Below are 21,671 nucleotides of genomic sequence, written 5' to 3'. Positions count from 1 at the left end.
GAGCGCGGGTTCACCTGCGCCGCCGCCACCTGAGCGCCCCGAGGTGCCGGCGGTGCCGCGGCACGAAGGGGCTGTGCTCGGTCCCCCGGCCGCACCGCGCACCCACGCAGCGACAGGACTGCGGCCGAGCCCCCGGAGCTCTCTGCTGCCTGGGGAGGGAAGGCAGGAGCGAAATAAAAATACTTCCCGGTCAGACCCCTACAATACTCCCCGGTCAAACCCCTGTGAGGCAGGGATGGAGATGGTAACAAAAATGCTCTGAATCGGTAGGAACAGTGAACAATCTTCGTGCTTTCCTCATCATCTTGGAATAATCAGCGGAATTAACTGAGGTCGAGGAAACAGGCTCTTGGGTTAGTTGTGGGAGGCTGTGAGAATAGGGGGCAGCCATTAAAAGAAACATGATCGCTATTCATCAACTCGGAAGAGGGGAAAGGAGGAGGGAAAAAAAGAGACCTTCGTGGCTGGAGCTCATACCAACCTGGTCTATCTCTGATCAGGAAGATCCCTGGAAACAAGAAGTTTACAAATATTGTCAAATTGATGCTTGTAGTGTGATTTAAGTTGTCAATCCCGCAGAAGTCCACCAGAAGTTTAGATTCCATACCCTGCATTTCTGGCTAGTTATTGCCAATCCCCTAAGGCAGAAAGCTCTCCCTCTCTCTCCCTCTCTCTCTCTCTCTTTATTTTAACCATATGTGCCTTTTGTTGTTGTTGTTGTCTTGTCTGTTAGCTGTACACTGTGTGCCGAGAGAGTCCCCCCGTGCCGCGGAGCATCCGAGCCGGGAGTGGGGCGGAGGCTGACTGGGCACCGGCCCGGGCCCCCCTTCTGTTTCCCCCGGTCCTCCCCCCAGCCGTCTGTGGACTCCGCGGGATCTGTGGGAACACCCCAGATAAATATCCATGCCGGGGTTAACGGCCGGGAGGGTGCTGATGGCAGAACTGGGTAACAACTCTCAACCCCTCGCCCGAGATTGAGAAAGAATAATATAAAAGTAATCAGGACCGGCCGCATTAATCGTCTGGGGGGGGCTATCGTGTTTCGTGGGGGCTCGGGAGGTTACAGCGCCTTGAGCCGGGGACGCAGTGCCGCCCCCGGAGTCCCATTTCACGGAGGGGCGGCCGGGAGGCGGGAAGGTTCACCGAGGGCGACTCAGTCACGTCCCATCAGGCCCCATCTCCTGATTAATACATCTCTTTCCAAGGTGTTACTCGAGCATCTCGGGTCCAGCCGGCGGGGAAAGGGCTCCGCGCTGGAGAGGAGCGGCGGCGCGGGGAGCGGGGCGGCTCCGTGGGGCGCAGGCTCCGCTCCCCTGGCTCCCAGCAGAGTGCCCCAGTCCCCAGCACCCGCTCCGCGCCCCGCACCCGCCAGCGTTCTCTTTCGAGCGGGGTTTGTTAGCATAATCGAGTTACCCGCTACATATCTGAAATCCTTGACCCGTCCCCTTGAGGAACGGTGCACTGCGCGCAGCAAAAGCTTTGAATTATTCCTTTCTCCCCAAACCAGGGAACAACAAGCAACTGTTGTTTGTCTTAATTTAGTTGTGTGCAGCGATCGTCTGCCGTGCTTGCTTTTTTCAGTCGAGACAGGAACTTAGTGTCATCTCTGATGGGATAGATTCGGGTTTTAAACAAAACTGAAAAATAAATAAAAGCGTGAATAAATAACTTGAGGGCGGGGGGAACAACCCGCGGACCCGGGTTGCAAATTTGCCTCCGGGAATCCCGGGTGAGCTTTGGCCGCCTAAAGAAGCCCTAGTCCCGCCATGGAAAAACTTGTGAGCCCGGGGAAACTGAGCTGAGCCCCAGGGTTGGATGGTATGGGGCAGGTAGGCCCAGTATCGCGGCAAAGGTCGCTGTGATGCCTTTTTTAAAAAATAAGTAAATAAAAGAAAAATCTAGCCGGAGTAGCAGCTTCATTCCGGCAGGCTTTCAGTCTCAGTAAACCCCACAAGTTTTAAGGGGAAAGCATATTGCAGTCCCGCCAAAATGAAAGAATTTTTTTTTTTTTAATATTTTAAAGGAAGGAAAGAAAGAAACAAACAAAAACTTGGAGTTGTCTGTCATTTTGGTTGCTCTCCCTGCAGTCTTCGCCACGGTAGTGGACATCTGCGGGGAAATGTGTTTCTTTCTGGCGTGTGGAAGTTGAGGGGTTTATCATTTGTTCGCTACCCCTGCCGATAAAAGCGCCCTTGGAGGTGGCCCTGTCTCCCTGCCGAGCCCATTGCTGGCTGGCAGGAGCGGACGTGTCCGCAGCCCTGTGAGAGTGGGTGACAGGTTTGTCCCGAGCCCAACACGGGGCAAAGGATGAGGGCTCCGCAAAAGCAGCCGTGGAAGAGGCTGGGGAAAGGCGTCGGGCAGCTTGGGCGAATCGGCTCCTGTGTTTAACAGGAGCGATGCGGGCCTGCAGCTTCGCATACAGGCTGCTGTTTACAAAGGGACGGTGAAGGCAGAGCCGAAAAGGCGATTTCCAGACAACTGCAGCTCTACTTTAGCACTCATTTGGGGGCACGGAGCAGTTCCACGCAAGGAAAGGCTCCTCGAAGAAAACCGCCCGCCCACACCCCGTTCCTCAGCCAGACTGTGTCACAGCTAACGAAAGGAGCGTCGCAATAAAAACCACCTCTTATTTCGCTCGTGTTTCCCAAAGATTGCGGTGACACTGCTGGCCCCGCACGCTGCTGCGCGGCGGGGTGAGGCAAAGTGACAGCCGGGCCGGGCCCGGGTGAAAGCCCGGCCTTCGCCGCCCGGCGGCAGCGGAGCCGAGCGAAAATTTGGGTCGGCTCAGCTAAAACTTTCCACGACAGCTAAACGGGAGACAGCTGGCAGTAGCCAGGCGAAACCATCTCGTCGGTCCAGGAGCAAATGTGAGCAGGCGATTCGCTCCTCCTGCTCTGAAATGTAATGTCAGGGAAGGAGAGCCTTCGCAAATGCCAAAAAAAGCTCCTCTCCCGATCGCCTATGTCGCTCGCAAGGCGCTACAATGCGATTCGCCCAGCGCCGCGGCTGTGCGGCCAGTATCTGCTTCTAGCACGCAGGAAAAATTTTCTCTTTCCCTAAAGATAAAAGCAGTTTTGCAGAATTTGGATCCAGATGTCACTAATTTACGATTGCTCTAGGACGCAAGCTGATACAGGGTGCCCGGGAAGGGGGTAGCCCTGCCTCTGCCCGGCTCTCCGGGAAGTGAACTTACATTACATGCAAGCTGCAGCACGGCTAAGGCAGCCTAAAGTGAAAGCGCCTACGGAGGAGCTGGAGTGTAAACTCTGTGCTCACGATTTAGGATGCTAAGGAGACTCTTTTTCAGGTCTAAATCTATGCAACAGGTTTTGACAGCTCCTTTCCAGCTAGGGCTAACAGCTGTTCCAGTTCAGATTTAACCACTGTGGTTGTGAGATAGAAAGAGAGGAAGAGGAGTCAGGTATATCCCTAATAAACGTGGGGCGACCGAGCGTGGTGGCATGGAGTCGGGAGGCACAGCTCAGACCTCGCTAGCACTTTTCATGATTTCCAGGGTCCCCACTGCGGGAAGGAGCGGAAGGCACACGGTGTGTGCGCGCAGAGGTCGGGGACGGGAGAGGGGATTTGGGGTTTTGTTGCCTTTTCTGCTCAGAGCTACGTTTGAAGTGGCGCGGTTGTACCGTCCTGCCGCTGTTGGCTACAGCTGCGGCTGTGAACTGTCCAGGTTAGGTTGGCTGGGAAGCGCTGGGATCGGGATGCTTTCGTTTACAAATAAGCACAGTTTGAATCCTGCAGAGATCGGCCGGAATCGAGGCACTAAGCAGTTGAGAGCTCATTTTCTAAAAGAACGGAGGGAGCATCATGCGAGGGGACTTTACCGACCTGTCACCAACATGCCCGATTTTGTTTTAAACGAATTTGAGCTGCTCTTTCCTCCACTTGAAAAAGAAGCCTCTATTTTCCGTTCCCGGAGGATCCAGGGCGGGAACCGCCCGCTTGCCACTGTTTCCCTAAGGCAGCACTCGTGAAAAGGCCGGACGGACAGGTAGGAGGACAACGCAGCTTCCACAGCAGAGTGCACTCGAGAAAGTACGGGCATACGCCGCGGATATACACAGGCGTTCGGACATGCTGGGAGCTGGACACGGTTGATCCGCTGCCCCCCTACTCCGCCCTCTTCCTCCTCCTCCTCCTCCTGCCTCCCTCCCCCGCCGCATTTCCCCCGGCCGCAGCCCTGGCGCGGCTCCTCGCCGGGAGCCGCCGCCGCGCCAGCCTCGCCTTCCCCCGGGGACGGCCGCTGCGCCCGCTCGGGCCGGCACGGGGGCTCGGGGCGTCGGCCGAGGAGGCTCGGGCTGCGAGGCGGGGAGCCGCAGTCCGGTCTCTTGCGGCTTCGCTAAATCCCTGACGCGCCGGGGCGGCTAAAAAGGTACCGCGGCAGGAACCCACAATTGCAGAGACCTCTCCTGTCAGGACTGCAAATACCGTAGAAGGAGCTTGTGGGATTAATTATTATTTCTCAGCAAAAGGGGAACATAACAGGCCATGGAAACTACCCTGAGTTTGTGGCCGGGAGGCTCCTCCCGAGTGCCCTCACCTGGGCGATGCCCGGCGCCAGCCTCCGCCCCGGCGGTCCCACTCGGCCGCCACCCCGTGCGCCGCTCCCGAGAAGGCGCCGCGGCTCCCTTCAGCCGCTCATCGCACCTTCTCCCTCGACCTTGCAGCTTGCACGACCTCTCTCCCTCGCCTTTCACTTTGTGTAGACCGACAAGGGACGGGAAATGATGCGGGTCCCTGCCCCGCGGAGTCGGTAAAGTTAAAACGCGGTGTGCAAAGGGCACGCGTGGGTGATAAGGGTCCGCTTAATCAAGCCAAGTGTCTCTGACTTTTACACTTTTACACGTGTTCCTCTCCTGGATTAAACACCCCGACACGCTCTGAAAATCGAGTATAAGTGAATGTCCGGCGTCCGGTGATCACAAATGCCGGCGCCCTTCACGCCGGAGCGCGGTGGGGCACGGCCGGCGATTCATGGAGAGGCAATCCCTCTCCGGCCCCGTATCACCGTGCCTTCTTCTCGCTCCCGGGCAGGTACGAGAAGCGTGTAATGGGATCCCAGGTCACGAACAGGGTCTCCATTGTACATGAGAGGCCCCTTCCTTATAAAACTCTCCAACAGTGGTTACTGGGCGCTGGGGAGAGAGGCTACAAGGGAACGCTTTTAGAATGAAATTTTTCTGTAAGGGCCGGAGACGGGCTTTTCCTCCCACTGCAGCCGCGGCTGCCAGGGACGGCAGAGCCCGCTGTCCGTCCGGAGCAGCGGGGATGGGATGGGGCTGCGGGATCCAGACGGGACGGCGGGGCCCGGCCGAGACAGCGGCTCCGTCCCGCCGCGCCGCAGTGCCCCGCGGCGAGGAGCAGGGGCCCGGGCTCCGCGCTCCCCCTCTCCCCCGACGGGCGCCTGCAGCGTCAATCACGACGGAAATTTCTCCCTCGCTAGCTAATATCTCAGCTCTCGGGGCCGCCTCTGAGTGGATCTGAGCAATCTGTCAACCCAGCCGGGGAGCCACCTCAAAACAGATCGGGTTACCCCTGATTGACAGCGTCACCATGGCAAATAATTTGACTAAAACTATTGTCTTCTCCTGGCAGTCCCCGGGTCAGATAACCGGACCAATCACAGCGCGGATAATCACTTTTCATGCCAGCTTAGAATAATATTATTAAAAAAAAAAAAAAAAGAAAAAAAAAAAAGAGAGAGAGAGAGAGAGAGAAAGAAAGGGGGGAAAACTCCGAGAAGGAGAGAGGAGCGAGCGAGCAGGGCTTTACCACTATATTATGTGGGATCTGGCGGTGGGGGGTGGGGGGGAAGCAGGGAGATCCCAAACCGGCGGCCGAGGGGGGTGGGGGTGTGAGAGCCGCGGCCGCTGCGAGCGCTGCAGATAGGAGACAAAAGAGGCACGAAGTTACTCTCGCAACTTGGACTTACAAAAACGAGGCGGCGGCCGGGGGGAAAAGCCGCCCGCGCTCGGGCTCTCGAGACTTTTTTCGTCGCTCTTCGCATTTTTTCCCCGGCTCCCGCGACCGCCCCGGGGCCGGGCGCCGCCGATGGCCGCGGCCCCCCGCGCCCGGCCGTGACGCCCGAGCGGGCCCCGCCGGGCGCCGCCGCCCCGGGGCCGGCCCCGCATGCCGGGCGCTGCCCGCCGCCCCGCGCCGCTCCCCTCTATGCGGCCGTAGGGCGCGCGGCGCGGCAGGGCTCACCATGTCGATGCTCCCGACTTTTGGCTTCACCCAAGAGCAAGTGGCCTGCGTCTGCGAGGTGCTCCAGCAAGGCGGCAACATCGAGCGGCTGGGGCGGTTCCTCTGGTCCCTCCCTGCCTGCGAGCACCTCCACAAGAACGAGAGCGTCCTGAAGGCCAAGGCGGTGGTGGCCTTCCACCGGGGCAACTTCCGCGAGCTCTACAAGATCCTGGAGAGCCACCAGTTCTCGGCGCACAACCACCCCAAGCTGCAGCAGCTCTGGCTGAAGGCGCACTACATCGAGGCGGAGAAGCTGCGGGGGCGACCCCTAGGGGCGGTGGGCAAGTACCGGGTGCGCCGCAAGTTCCCGCTGCCCCGCTCCATCTGGGACGGCGAGGAGACCAGCTACTGCTTCAAGGAGAAGAGCCGCAGTGTCCTCCGAGAGTGGTACGCCCACAACCCCTACCCGTCCCCCCGCGAGAAGCGGGAGCTGGCCGAGGCCACCGGCCTCACCACCACCCAGGTCAGCAACTGGTTCAAGAACCGCCGGCAGCGGGACCGCGCCGCCGAGGCCAAGGAAAGGTACGGCTTCCCACGGCTTCCCACGGCTTCCCACGGCTTCCCCCGGCGCCCGCGGCTCCCCGACCCCGGGGCTCACCCCGAGTCTCTCTTTCTGCCCCGGCCCCGGCTGCGGAAGGCCCGCTGGGAGGGGACGGGGCTCTCCGCCTCGGGGGCGCTCAGAGGCCAGCGAGCTGGGCGCTCGGTGAAGGCGTCTGTGCACCAAAAGCAGCCCCGGGAGAGGCGGCCGAGACCCGCTCCCCGCCGACACCCCACTCCCCGCACAGCCGGCGCGGCGGCCCCGGGGCAGCCCCGGCTGCCAGGCACGCTTCGCACGGCCTGCGGCCACTCCCGGTTCAGCGGCGCTGCCGCCGCCTCTCCGCCGCAGCCCGGCGGGGAGCCCGGCCAGGAGCCGTGGCCGGAGGTGCCCGTGCGGCTCCGCGGCCCTCGGGACAGGCCGGCGTGGGGGCCCAAGGGCTCCGCGCCCCGCGCAGCTCAGAGCGCGTCCCTGCGGGTTACCCGGGCGCAGAAAGGGACAGCCGGGTGCAGCCGGCAACGCGTGGGTCTGAACGGTGGCAAAAAATATGTCCTCTGTCCTGGGCTCCTGGCGTGCGGCAGGAGACCCGGACAGGGACTGAGCGGAGCAACTTCCTGCCTCGCTCATGACCTTGCAGCTCTTATTCGCTGCCCAGCAAGGTGCTCATGAACGCACCTCAATAGGTGTGTGTTCTTAGGCCGAATATGATTCTGCATCTGTGTTTTTCACCTTAAGTGGAGTGAAGGGACCATTAATCGCCAGGAAGAGGTTAATGCCTACATCCCTGGCTATTCGGGATGATTTTTCCATCAGCAGAACTGTGCCTTAGGAAGACAGTCGAAGAAGTAAAAAGGGTCTCTTACTGCGTTCACTAGCTCACTGAACTGCCCGGTCCGTACAGGCAATCGTATGATCGTACGATCTGCGCGGTAAATTAGTGGATCAGAATCCTGTAGATCCGTGCCTCCGAGGAGAATTTTCTCTATCTTTGGTTTCTGCCAACCGTGTTTTGGAAACGGGCAGCGCCGCGCCGCACTGCTGTGCAGCCCGGCAGATTCGGGCACAGATTTGCTCTATTCATTTCCCGAAACTGTGCTAGCGCCTTAATTTTCCTTCAAATCCTCACAAGTGTTGGTTTTACGAGATGTTAGAGATCCTTTTTATTGCTGATAGCAGGGACTCACCTTCAAATATCCAGAGGAAATGAAGGTTACACTTATTCCATTCCTTTTTCTTTTTTTTTTTCCCGAGGAATCAAACTTTAAAGGTCTCCAGAGACAAATAATATTTTTGACATTGAGAAATACACTCAACCTTATATTACACTCCAGGCGTTGGAAAACAGACCGTTCATGGGATTGCCATCCACTCAAGGAAACCTGTTCAAACAGAGCTTTCTTGTCTATTTTTATTTTTTTGGCACTAAGTGTCTCCAGCCACATCATGCAGCCCTTAGTGAGGAAAACCCGTCAGTGCAATAGCTTAACTTCTCTCGACCAAATCCTGCAGGATAAGGCCCCTCTGCCAGATAGCGTGTTACAAAACTTCCGCAGAAGCTTTTAAATAGCCTTGTACTGCCTTCAGTATTTCAGGCAGAACGGTGTCTAAAGTATTTCTACGAGGGCTATGCAGGCCGCGTAAGCCTTGCCTAGACGGCAACCGCGACCCCTTCTTGTCACTCACATTACCGAAAAAAAACCCCATATATAGCTATATAAATATATAGATATATATGCTAGGGCTTGGCCCGCCTCCAGCGATTCCTCGGTATTTACCCGGTGCTGAATTTCGAAACTATGTCCTGCCTTTCCGAGCCTTTGTCGGCAGGCGCACGGGCGGTGCGGGCTGCCCCCGCCGCGGGGCCGTGCGAGAGCCACCCCGTGCACCAGGAGGGCACGGAGGAGCGGCGGGCACGCGGACCATTTCCTGAGAGGGCCAGGAAAGCAGCGGGTTAACTCTGTTCGCTTTCCTTATCGTCCATATTGGGCTACGTTTTGAGCTTGAAGCTCAGGGCGAGGGGGGAAAAACCATGTCCAGTTACTTAAGCAAAAGACTTTCCTTCCTGATGTGAGCCCGGGAAGCTGTTCTGCTGCACGGAGCCGTCCTTGGAGAGCTTGCAGCTCTCCGGGCTTCGGCCTTCTCAGGAGAAATCATGGCTGAACATCTCTTCAGCTCCTAGAACAGTTTTAAAGTTTAAAAGTTTTGCTTTTTTAGTTTTGTTTTGGTTTGGGTTTTTTTTTTTATAAAGTCTTCCTCCCTTCCCTTCCGCCCCCCTCCTCACGCTGTGCAAACTCTTTGGAGGCAGAAAATTACGGTTTGGCAAAGTGACACTTTCCGCTGGGCTGGTGGGAGACTGTTTACAAGCTCAGCGGACCTTAGACCTAAGTGCCAGATGAAGAGGCCTTGGAGGTTGGCAGAGTTTTTAAACCTACAGTTTTTGCAGTCCCCTCCGCTCGCTGCTCCCCGGAGCCAGCTCCCACCTCCCCCGCTCCCGCGGCGCGCACCCCGGAGCGACGGCCACATGGTGATTTCCATCCCTCTTTTGTGTTTCCTATAGGGAAAACAACGAGAATTCCAACTCCAACAGCCACAACCCGCTCTCGGCGTCAATGAACGGGAATAAGACAGTTTTGGGGAGCTCAGAGGACGAGAAGACGCCGTCAGGGACCCCGGATCACACCTCCTCCAGCCCCGCTCTGCTGCTCAGCTCCAACCCCGGGCTGCAGCCCCTGCACGGCCTGGGCCACCCCCAGGGCCCCAGCGCCATCCCCGTGCCCAGCGCCGACCCCATGCACCACCACAGCTTGCAGGACTCCATTCTCAACCCCATGTCATCTAACTTGGTCGATCTGGGCTCTTAAAACCCTGTACACGCTCACTCCTTCGCACCAGCCCTCCTTTCCTCAATTTTTCCTATTATTTTTTTTTTCCTTAATCTTACCAGGGACTTTGAAAGCAATGACAAACACCTTAGTGGAAGTGTTGTGCCCTTTGGCAGCAGGCTGGCTGCAGGTTTGCAAGGTAGAGGACTCCGCTGTGGGTAGCTGATATTGTGAAAAGCCTTAAGGGTTGCTTGCAGGCGTTTTCAGGCGTGTAAGGACTGTTGGACAGGAGCCGTGATTTTCACGGCAGGCTGTAAGGCTGATCGGTGTAGCAGCTCATTCCAGCCTTAACTTCACAAATCTCTCAGTGTTGTCACTCGATCGGGCCGGTCTGTGTGGGAAGAGGCACATCGTAATATTTTTATTTTTTTGGGGGGGTGGGGAAGAAAGGGGAACGCAAGGCTGCTCTTGCCATGCCTGTTTGAAAGTTACACATCGCTCCCGTTATTCTATTGTAGTTATGTATCCGTGGCAGGTGTACGATGTACAATTTCAACTAAGAATACAAAAGTTGTAGTCAAGATATAGCAGCAACACGCGCTCTAGGCAGACTCTGTAACCTTCTTGTAGCTGATGCTATGCAGAAACAGCTTCTTTGGCCTTGTCCATGTGGTGCTTTCGCCATTTGCTGGGTGGGAAAGGAAATGATGGCCCGGCTCCGGCCCGAAGGAAGGCAGAGGTAGATTTTCCCCTCGGTGTGCGACGCGGGCTGGAGTGGGCTTTAAAAAGAAAACAGGAATTGCTGCTCAAGTTTAGACCTAAACGACAGTATCAACCGCAAGTCACTCACTTTAGTTTTGTTTATTGTTTATATTATGTGAATACATTCTTTGGAAAATATTTCTGCTTTTATTTTATAATAAAATTTAGAAATCCAGCTCGGTGTATGGTCGCTTCACTCGCCCGCGGGGTGTTTTCGGGCTCAGTCCCGAGCGGAGCAGAGCGGGCGTCCTGGTGGGGACGCCGGGGGAGGCGGTGCCGGGTGGCCAGAGCCCCGCCACCCTGCCCGGTTTGTTCCGGGCACGCCGGGACCCTTCCCGGCCCGTCCGGGGAAGCGCCGAACGCCGCGGGCAGCCGAAGTCACCTTGCGGGAGCGGAGAGCCAGGGCACGGGGAAGGACGGGCGGTGCGGGCCTCAAGGGAAGCGGAGAGGTCGCCCACCTGCTCCCCGAGGGCACGACCTCGGGCTTTTCTGCCCCCGTGCTCGCCTGCCCCGGCAAAAAGCTGCCCCCTCTTCCCCCCTCCGCGTCCCGAAGGCGGGTGGGCAAACCGAGGGTGGCCAGACCCCGCTCCGGGGCCAGCACGGCTGGGCTGCAAACGCCTATCCGGCCCCTGCGGGATGCTGCGAAAGGGATTCTCTATTTCTCTTCTTTTTCTTTCTCTCTTTTTAATTTCCTTTCCTGTAAGCACCGGGTGGCCAAAGAGACAGGCAGGTTGCTTTCCAGTTCGCCCCGTTAAAAGAGCTCAGGACTCTGCACTTGCACCCTCGCTGTTCGTCTTTGCTAGAAGCCGAATGTGTTATGAGCTTAAAATGTTCTCAGAACTTACAAACAGCTTTATATTTTCATTTTTGGTCTATTTTAATCTTCTTTGGAATGATTTTCTTGTGAAAAATAAACCCAGAAAACGATTTGACTTCAAGCGACATAAAAAAATGTGTAGACCAGCAAAGATCGTGTCCAGGTTTCAGATGCTGGCTGAAATTTCAATCAGTGGGAGTATTGTGCGGGCAGTGTCCTAATTTGATGTAATCTGGGTCTGGATTAGCGCCTCTGTGCGTTTGCGGGTGTCCGCTAAAAGCACATTTCTCTGAGGTCCCGTTAAAAGTCTATAGAAGGGAGTGTATGGATGCCGGTGATGGGGAGGCTCGGTCTCCGAAAAAAGCTCTCCCTTAGCCGCGGCTGTAAACCCAGTTTTCTCGTTTTGCTGGGGTGCAGCGGGGTGCAATATTTTATCGGAGACAACGTGATATATTCGGGTTTATGCTTCCCCCGCTTCTGCACTTAGGGGCGATTTTCTCAGCAGCAGAGATGATGCGCTGATGCCTGTGCTGTGGGAGCGTACCAGTGTGACCTTACGTGCATTAGGGTCTAAACAGAGGATCCTGTTATTTCCGCTGAGAGGCATCTAATAATTTTAGCTATGGATTTTAATTCTTTGAAAATAAACATTTTGCAAATAGAGGAACCACTGCTTCCTAGAGCTACAGAAAATCTCTGCTCTCTGTAAAATAACACGCACAGTGGTGCGATATGGCAAAGAATTAATTAATTGGATAGTTAATTATTTTGTATTTTTTAGATAGAAATGAGTTTGGGAAGGAAAACAGAATGTCTGGGTTAATAAAACATGGCCTCGAAATCGAAATAAAGCCTTAAAGCTTTGCCCGCTGGAGAAAGAAAAAATAAGAAAGAGTAAAGCCAAGATGGGGAATATTTAAAGAGGCAGTATGAAAACAGGATGGGGTTTACGTGATTAATAAAAGGTCATATTGCACAGAGGAGGCAGAATTCGATCGGGGAAAGTAAATGAAGAGCTGACACGGTGAGAAAGACCCTTTGAGAGAATGGGGTCTGTGAAAACTCATGTACATTTCAGTGAGGATCACTTATATATGGATGAATTTAAAGACGGCAAGTCGCTGAAGCCACTTAAAGATGGCTAGAAACAGAAATCACGCAGTAAGAAAAAAATTCTGCAGGTCAATCTGGCATTAAGGATGCACACAGCTCAAAGCCCCTATGATGGGACGTGTGTAATGCAACCTGAAACCCTGAACATGTTAAGACTCATTTTATCAGACCGTACTTGCCTTAGTACTGATGTTTGGTAAATTAGCCCAAATCCTTCCAATTTTCCACGCACAAAAAAAAGTTCCCGATAGAGGAATATGCCGAAACTGACGTGACTAATCCTTGGTTTTAAACAGATTAGTTATGATTCACTAGCATTAGGTTACATGGGACATATCTCAGGGATGGCTGTTCCTGGGGTACCCGCATGGGTCTCAGGGCATAAATAAAAAGATGGTTCGGTTCCGGTAGATTTTATCCATGAAACTTCTCCTAGCTACCCTCGCACTGAGGCCAGGATGTGGCAGGCAAACTGCACGGCAGATCCTCTATAGCTTGGACAATTTGGGAAGAACGGCATTCTCTCTCTCATATGGGAACACACACATACCTATGTGTACATACACACCCATATATATCTACGTATGTGTATATGTAAAATATATATATACAGTGATTGACCTAAAAATATAGTATTACCAAATTACACAATGCATTCAGCATTTGCGGCCCCCGAAATGTAAATGGAGTCAGTCCTTTAGATAACAGGGTGCTGAATATTCACATGTGCTAGGGCAGAGGGTTTTTTCTGGGTGTTTTATTGTGTGAGCGTTCACGGACACGGTGCTGTACTGAGGAGAGCCATGAGAGAAATAGCTCGTTTGAGACAGAAGATAGTTCTGTCCTTCCTGACAAGGCGCAGCTCATCACTCTGACGGGGAAATACTGATGGATGCTATGAGAGAGCATCCCGACAGGCTGCTGGATATGTGGCACAAATTCTGCCACTTCTCTGGGAACAGGTAGCAAGATTATAGGACGAAGAGCCTTTCCTTTGACTAGGAGAGCGTATGCCAAAGCTTGCTGGTTGAACACCTTCCATCTGCGAGCCCTTCCAGGCTCTTGGGGGTAATCAGGACTCTCATCTACAAGGCTGAGTGGCTGCATTTTCCTTTGGATATTATAAGCCATTTTGGAGACAATCGATGTGATCTACAAGAGAGTAGTCGCCCGCTTGGCATATTTTTGTGAGCTACCCCAGAGAAAGATCCTTTGCCTCTTCTCCCCAGACCTGGTGCAGCATTTGGGCCTAACCACTATCTCAGTGTGTTTGAGGGGGGCTGCTGCAGCCCCGGAACCAAAAGCCTTGGGAGTGCCCCTGCCTGCCCAGCCGTGTTTGTGTAAGGCACTGGAGCTCCTGTTACCAGACCCGGAAACAAAATCTCTTGCCTTCTTTAGGAGAAACAAATGCAGCCCAGTATGAGCAAGCAGGCTTTTGCCTTGAACAAACCCTCACTTGAGCATGACAAATAATGTAGGAGGGTGGCGATGAAAACACTGGGCACTGGCCCTAACTGCAGATTTCTTTAACTTCTGCTTAGTGAATCAAAACGCTGAGGCTCAGGCAGCCAAGAAAAATATACTGAAGGGAACTTTCAGTGCTTCAGTACACAAGGAAAAGGTGAGGGTTTTGTCTGAAGGAGAGTAGCTCTGGGATTTGGAAAAAATACATAAACCTCGGAGCTGGGCTGTGGGATAACCTTCTTCCTATTTTACTGCGGGGAGCGGTGCTCAAAGCTTCCCCTCCGTGCATCGAGGAGGCGCCTCCTTGCTCGGGAAGAAGGTCCATCTCCTTACTATTCAAATAAACAGGAGGAGGGGATCGTTTATTAACGACTTTTTTCTTCTTTTTCTTTTTTTTTTTTTTTTAATATTTTTTTCCCCCCTGTTTGGGTACGAACACTCCATCTTCAGGGATGATATCAGATCCACCTTTATTCGGTGTCCCGTGGGCAGCTGGCCGGCAAACCACCTCCAGCCCAAGCCTTGTAGGGAAAAAAATAGCTACTTTTAAACACCACCCCCCCCCCCAAAAAAAAAAAAAGAAAGAAAGAAAACAACCAAACAACAATAAAACCAAAACACAAACAAACAAAACCAAGTCAGACGCACCGAAACAAATTGGGACCTCACCATGGGTCTGGGACGGAGAGGCTGGTTTAGTGGAAATAAGGCAGACAAACAGGTAAAATGTCAAATCAGCATACAGTGCTGGTAAGGAAAGGACGGTAGGAGAGATCACTTGGAAAGATGAAAATCGCACATGTGCTTCTGATGACCCCATCAGATGCGAAGTCCTCCAGGAAATACATATTTGAAACAGCCAGGAAAAACAAACATGCCTTTTATAGACTTACTTGTCCCGCCATGAAAAATGCAAACCTCGGTATGGTGCGTGTGTACCCAGGGGGTGGGAGGGAGGAAGGGGGAATAGATTTTGTAAAGAATCCGTTGAAAGCTACCTTCATCAGGAATATTCATTTGCTTTGCCCCGCTCTCCAACAATAGGCTGCAGCGTGAAAACCGAGGCAGCATTGGGAGCTAACGCGTGTGAGGCGAACATCTGAGTCTGAAAAGTGACTGCCAGGAGCTCGTCTGGGTGTCAACCCAGGCAAGACTGACTGGCAACACGGAGGAAGGAAAAAACCGGGGTGTGTGAAGAGTTATAAAGAGGGACTTTATCAAGTCTACAGTTTTCTGCAAAGTTGGACAAATTCCAATGAAATATATTGGAAGAGCGATTTCTAGTCGGGCAGGAGTTTGGGTCTGGGCAGAGATACTCCCAGCCGCGCCGTTCCAGAGAGATGTAGTCGTGCTGGAGGTCGAGGGGGAGGGCAGGGAACTAGATCAGAAAGCACTTTAGCAGTAAAGTTCCGAGCCCCGACCACCCTGTCCACGGAGCCGAACACGGCGCGGGCAGGCTCCGACGGGACATCTGATCCCGCTCCCCACTTTTCCTCCCTTTCTTTCCCACCTCCTCCGGAAGGTGAGCATCTGCTGTCCCCGCTGCGGGGCCCGGCTTTTGCCCGGCGCTTTGGACACGCCGGCGGCAGGTGTCCCGGGGGAAGTGGCCCCCTCGGCAGCGGGTGGACCCGCGCCCCGTGGGGACACGCTGTCCTTCACAAGGACTTGGCCCGCTCCGCCTCGCCGCCCGACGCCAAGCCGGGGGAGCGGGGAAGGGCACGGCCTCCCCTGGGCACAGGGGCTCCCGGAGCCGGTGAACGGGGCTCCCCGGTGCTGCGGGGCCACGGACGGCTGGGTTTCTCTCCGTTCTGTGACATACTCGGTTAGACACGAGCCCAGTGCTCGGGGCCAGCATCCGCAGCGCGCTGCGCCGCGCACCGAGCGAGGCCACGGCTGGGCTGGGGAAAGGAGGGGACATAGAAAAATTATGAACAGTTTGGGACACCGTTCTTAAGAGAGTGTCAAGCGCACACCCAACAAAAATATCAGCAACTGGAAAGTCAGGAGGCTTAGGACACCTCCCGGATCCAAAGGAAACCAGACGTGGGGCAGAGACGCGTTGGCAGCGCTGAGTGGGGCGCGGAGCCGGGCGGCGCGGCCCCACGGGTAGCCGCGGAGAGAGTGGCGTGGCATTGGGGTTTGTCCCTGAGCAGGTCACCTCGCTGCTTCCCCCAGTTAGTGGATGATCCCACCTCAGTGGCACTTTTAGCAGAAACCAAGGCGGTCAGAGGGAAGAGGAGCCGCTGACTGACACGGGGCTCTGCCGCTGCTGCGGGTGTGTGCGGATCCGGCTCCGTCTCCCCGAACGTGCCCAGAAAATTCTTTCTCCCCCATAAGTGAGGCAAACCCCCCAGGTGTGGTGTCTCTACGGTATGGTTTCGGTGGGAGAAAAAGCCCCAGATCCCTTTTAGCTTGGAGGAGTCTTTTTCTTTATTCTTTCTCGGGCGAGACTGGCATAGCCAAAGCGACAGTGTTTCCCACAGTATCGGGTATTTGAGATCTGATGGCCCGTCTCCGAGATGCCGTCCCCGCGGGGGATCTCCGTAGGTGGAGGGCAGCCAGTCGCTCTCCCGTAATTACCCTAAATCGAGTGTATTTATTACCTGGCCTAGTGTCAGTGGGAAGGGGTCACTCCTTCCTCCGCATCGCCCCGCTGGGGCACAACGGGGAGCTCTGTCCGTGGCACGTAGCGTCGCCAGCCTGCCCTTGATCCCCGCCACCCCGCGAGGGCGCAGAATGTCCCTGCGATCGGCCCGAGGGTTGCGGGGCGGGGGGATCGCAGCCCCCCGTCAGTGCCCAGCCGCGCCCCGACTCCCCCTCCCCGGGGCCGCCGCTGCTTGAAGGGGCTCGCCGGAGCCGGGCAGCCCCGAGAGGCGCAGAGAGCCAGGGAAGGCTTCAGCCTGCTGCCTACCCGCTCGCTTGGCATGCGTTGCCATTTCGATGGTATCTGCTTTTGGAGTCATTTTATGGCTGGGGGAAATCTAATCCAGTGAAGAGAAAGGAAGAGAATACTGTTGGCATTGAATGAACTCCGTGTGGTAATTTTCGGGCAAATGCGCGAGTTTCCATGCCAAAGCAAAGTGTTTTCTCGTCGGGTCTGCTCATACTCTGAAGGGAGGCGAAGACACCATTTAAGAAATCCAGCTGGTTGCAAATCATACATTTAATCTCTCAGCTGGAATGATTTAATGGATCAGTATCGAGTAACAGCCCTGGAAAAGTAGCCTCCTAAAAAAACAGAGATAAATCCTGATTGAATAATAGTAAATGAAAACCGTGGATTATAGTGACTGCAAGACAGTATTTTCTTTGCAGTTCTCGAAAGATGCCCCCTCAGAGGGGCCAATCGAGCCGACAAAGCCCCGCGTGCCGGTTGGATGTTGGCGGGGGCAGGTCCCGGCCGCTGCCGTGGCCCCGCTTAACCCGCCCGGGTGCGGGATCCCCACTCGCTCCTCAAGCCCTGGGCACCTCCCGAAGCAGCTTGTGTGCTGCGCAAGCATCAGGGACAAGCTCTAGCTGCGGCGCTCGGTGGCCGGGCGAACGCCGGCATGCCCGGGCCAGGGGCGGGTCTGAGGCAGGGGACATCGGCGGGGACATCGGCGGGGGCTGCCCCTGAGGGGACCGCCAGCCCCGAGCGGCGGCAGCGGCCTTGCCGTAACCCACCCGTCTGCCTCCGGCCGGCCCAGGGGCCTCGCCGGGATTCTTCTTTTTCCATCAGGGAAGACGTAGAAGGGGGAGAAGGAACTGTTAACGCCAGGAAAAGTGGAATTTTCCCTCGAAATGGGAAAACAAGAGAACAAACCCGTTGTTCTTCTCTGTCATTTCGGGTGATGTGAGAGACAGAAGGAGAGGGATCTGCGCCCTGAAGCGGCATCGGGGTGACAGGCAAAGACGTGGGGCACAGGGGCCCGCCCGTCCCCCGCTCCGCCGCAGCCCGCTGCCGGTGGGACCATCGGGGGTCGGTGACGCGGCGGGGTCCCCTCCGGCCACCGGGGCTCCGGGGGCTTTTTTAACCCTTCTGTTGCCGCAACTTTCAGAGCGATTCGGGCAAAGCCATCGTCGAAGGCAGGCTGGCGGCCAGGAGTGCAAAAGCACTTGACTCGCCTCCCCCGGCCGAGGAGAAGGTCATTACCGCGCCTAATTAAAAACAGGTCCTCGGTGGGCGGGTGCCTCCCATTTGCACTAACCCGGGAGCTGGACGGGAGGGCCCTCCCCGGCCCTTCTGTGTCACCGCTCGGACCTCGCTGTGGGGGCTGCCAAGACCGACCACGGGTTCTGACCCCAAAAGCCGCCCGGGGGGCCATCCCGCACCCGGCTCTGCCCTGCGAGCTGGGCGAGGGAAGGACAGCACCGAGGCTCGGCACACGCGTGGCCGCTGTCCGCACACCCGTGGGCGCTGCCCGAGCTGCCCTTCTCGGTCCTGCGGCGGCGACGGGCCGCGGATTTCTTATTTTATTATTTTTCCCAAAAAGCTTTTATCATTTCTTCACAGTTTGGAGGAGTAGGGTGAGAGGCGGGTTTGCTCTCACTTTTCCCCGTGTTCCGTGTCACCGACCGTGGGGCACCGCCGATGAGCGTGCCAGCAGGGCGCTGGGAGGGGGTACCTCGGAGGGTGGGGGCACACACCTTTGCCTTAGGTTATTTTACCGCGGACAAAGATGAGGGGATGGACACGGTAGTGCGGCAGGGGCCGCCCCGCAGCCCGCCCGGCCGGGCCCAGCAGCATCGCCCTTATAAGGAATGTAATTCCAGGGCGAATGTCGTCAGCGCGGCATTAGCACATTTTTGTCATTAAATGTACTCCAGTAGTAATAGTTGTTTATATTTACAGGGCATTCTTGAACGCAAACCACATGCTCAAATCATCCCGAGATGAATGTGGAGCCGGTGAAAGTTAGTGCTTTCCGAGGACGGTTTTGGTAGCAAGGGCAGCTGGGGTCAAAACCAGTTTAGTTTGGTGTCACCTATTTTTAGGTATGGAAAATCTAAAAGAAGTTAAAGAAACGGGACATAGACAAAAATCTCAGAAGGTGTTGCAAATATCAATCTATTTTTTATTTGTTTGCATAACCATGAACACAATCTCAGCCTCTTTCTAAAAATCTTTCTGTGTGTACGCACTGTATATTAATCTGAATCCAAATTTAGAATCACTACTTCATTTCAAAAGACGTCTCCAAAATTTTTCTACCATTTCAATATCTTATGAGGTTTTTAAATAGAAAGCTTGTTAAAATTCTAATTCCTTTTTCTGCAGGTGATATGGACTTTGACAAATATCAAATATTTCCGATAAATACTTTTTGTATTGTCATCAATTTATTAGTATAAGCTTTTGAAAAAAATCTCCACCTGCCTGGTCTGCTGAAATCATAGCTACTGTCACCCAGCTCATTTCTGTAAGAGAAGTTAAGTAAAATAGCTATTCTTAAATGCAGTCATTTGCACTAAGCAGAAAACAGTTTATACTAAATCTGAAGGACTCAAAGGTGCTATTTAACATGTTACTTTCAGTCTCTACAATCTCTATGGCTACTTTTTCTATTAAGTGACTCATGTCCAACAAACATGTAAGAGGATATGTGTACAATTTCTATTTAGGTACAATATGCTTTAAAACATAGATTCATGGGTGCTTAATGTTATTAGTAACAGTATAGCTACAGAAATTAAAATAATAATTATTTCTAAAGTATTTGAAAAGGATTTGTGTCTTTTCCTTGATTTGTTTTTCAGCCAGGGGCTAAAGCCTGGCCTTGTTCTTTTTGAAGACAGTGGCAAAGTTCCCACCTACACCCCAAGGAGCTGTGAGGTCAGTCAGAGTTTTTCCATGGACTTTGGATCAATCTCATAGCATGAGTCAATTTTAGAAATTATTAATTCTTCCTCATAGAAATACACATTGCCTTTGCTTAGATAACTGCATCTCGAGGATTTTTCCACCCCCGTATTCTATGGTCCTAAATGAAGAAATTATTTGGTAAAAATTTCCCTGAAATGGGTCCAACTCTCTCTACCCTCTCCCCCCAGGTACTCACCTCCAGTTTGGGACTTGCTCTAGGTGGCACCACTCTTACACAAACCCATTATTTTTGTCACTGTTTGCCCTCTAACCTGTCTTCCCCATAATCCTTCAGCAAATGTATAAGGAGATGCAGGGAGTCAATGGAGCCCCAGTAGCAGCACCAGACACGATGACATGAAAAGAAAGACCCACACTCCCCATTCTTCATTTCTGGCATTAACTCCCCTACTTTCTTCACTCTGCAGTCTCCCCAACCTCCCTTCAATGAATATGCCCCAGGACAAGTGGTTTTATGTGAGTAGGAATGTCTTCAATGCCCTCTGCAAGTTAGAGAAAACGCATCCACCCTTTGCCACTCACCACCAACTAAAACGAAAGAGTCAGGGTCTCTTTGGATGCAGTCCCTTTGGCTGTTTGGGCAGATTCTGGTAATGAAAACTGCTGACTTATGACAAAGCCATCTACTACCAAATCCTCCAAGGACAGCCATACATCCAGCACCGGGCAGGGGCAGGCACTGCTGGAAGATGATGGGTCTCTCCTGCAGCCTGGCTGCCCCCAGCTGTTCCCCAGCAGCTGGTGCATGTTCGTATCTGCCATACCTGCCTCTCTCTGCTCAGCCAGCTTCGGCAGGGGGGAAAGGTGAGCCCCTCGCTGCAGTTTCAGCTTGCTGTCACTCTGTGCTCGTACAGTTTGGCTGGACCCCAGAGCCCGCCTGGGACTCTTCAGATCACATCTGTGTTTGATTACATCTGTTTGGAGCATCTGTTTACGTCTATCTGTGGCATTATAAAGGAATCTCCGAGGCCTGTTTTGTTGTGTCATGCAGAAATGAAATGGTGTCAGCGAGTCAGCACTGCAGCACCATCAGTGACCCAGCAACCAGAGCAGAGCCCAGGGAAGTGAGGAGAGGAGGCCACAGGGAGGAGCACATGGGTGGCTGGGTTTTATCCACCAACACCTGCACATGGACCCACTGCCACCAGCACTCACTGACATTTCATCTGCAAAATTTGCTTGTGTTTATGTATGTCCAGAAGAGACATTGTCATAATTAATGTTTCCTCATTTCTTGCAAATCCCTGCTGTCCAAGGAGTGAATAAAGCTGGGTAGGTGGGAAGAGTTTCTACATTTGTGTGTATTTCTCAAACACTGACTTGGAAACCTGTGTTTGCTGGTCCCGGTGCTTCCTGCTCAGGTGTAAATCACTGGCATCTCCAGCTGGTGCAGCAGTACTGGCTGGGGAAGACCAGAGGGGAAGAAGTGAGGACAGAAGCCAGATAGAGCTTATAGAACTCAGCATTTATTTATGGCATAATAGCAATTAATCTCACCTTTTAACTTTGTGGCAACTGTATCTAGTCTCTGGTTACATTCAACCAGAAACAAAATCACTGTGTACAAGCAGGTCAGTGACACTGATATTTCTTAAATCTTCTTCTGTCATTTACAAACAGGTAAGTTTTATCCAGTTGAAATGGGTGGTGGAAGGCAGTGCTGCATTTCATCTATGGTTGTGTTGAAATGGCAGATTTGCAAATGCAGTGTGTTGTTTGGGGTTTTTTTTGTTAGATGTGGAGACCTAATTGACAATGCTTAAAAAAAAAAAGGAGACAAAATATTTCTGAGAACCCACACTCAACTCTTCAAAACAGGTAAGACTGCTAATCTGACTGTCCATTACAGAGTGAAGGTCAGCAAGAAGAACACACAGTGTGACCTGTGTGCTTCAGGATACTGGTACGGCTACAGGCACCTGTAAGCAAAAGCAGCATAAGCATTTTACAGCTGAGCAATCTGGGACAGGGAACTGGCTAACAAGCCTGGAATTCCAATCTCCTGATAGCCCAGTGTTATCTCAAACACCTTTTAAG

The 21,671-nt window shown here is 53.8% G+C and overlaps 1 protein-coding gene across 1 annotated transcript; it reads left to right on the top strand.

Moving 5' to 3' along the window:
- The first annotated feature begins 5,875 nt into the window (after window positions 1-5,875).
- On the top strand, window positions 5,876-9,782 carry SIX2 (SIX homeobox 2). Its single transcript, XM_064414455.1, has 2 exons — window positions 5,876-6,780; window positions 9,351-9,782. The coding sequence occupies exons 1-2, from the start codon at window positions 6,221-6,223 to the stop codon at window positions 9,652-9,654; spliced, it is 864 nt and encodes a 287-aa protein (XP_064270525.1). The 5' UTR covers window positions 5,876-6,220; the 3' UTR covers window positions 9,655-9,782.
- Window positions 9,783-21,671: the final 11,889 nt, after the last annotated feature.

The sequence above is a fragment of the Passer domesticus genome, chromosome 3, assembly GCF_036417665.1.
Source record: "Passer domesticus isolate bPasDom1 chromosome 3, bPasDom1.hap1, whole genome shotgun sequence".
NCBI lineage: Eukaryota > Metazoa > Chordata > Aves > Passeriformes > Passeridae > Passer > Passer domesticus.
Note: the sequence above shows the minus strand (reverse complement) of the source record. Positions and strands in the feature narration are given on the sequence as shown.

What these genes read in the sequence shown, in the direction of transcription:
- SIX2 (XM_064414455.1), top strand. Translation starts at nt 6,221, where the DNA reads ATGTCGATGCTCCCGACTTTTGGCTTCACCCAAGAGCAAGTGGCCTGC. An exon ending in GCCGCCGAGGCCAAGGAAAG is followed by an intron (nt 6,781 to 9,350) that starts GTACGGCTTCCC and finishes TGTTTCCTATAG; the next exon opens with GGAAAACAACGAGAATTCCA.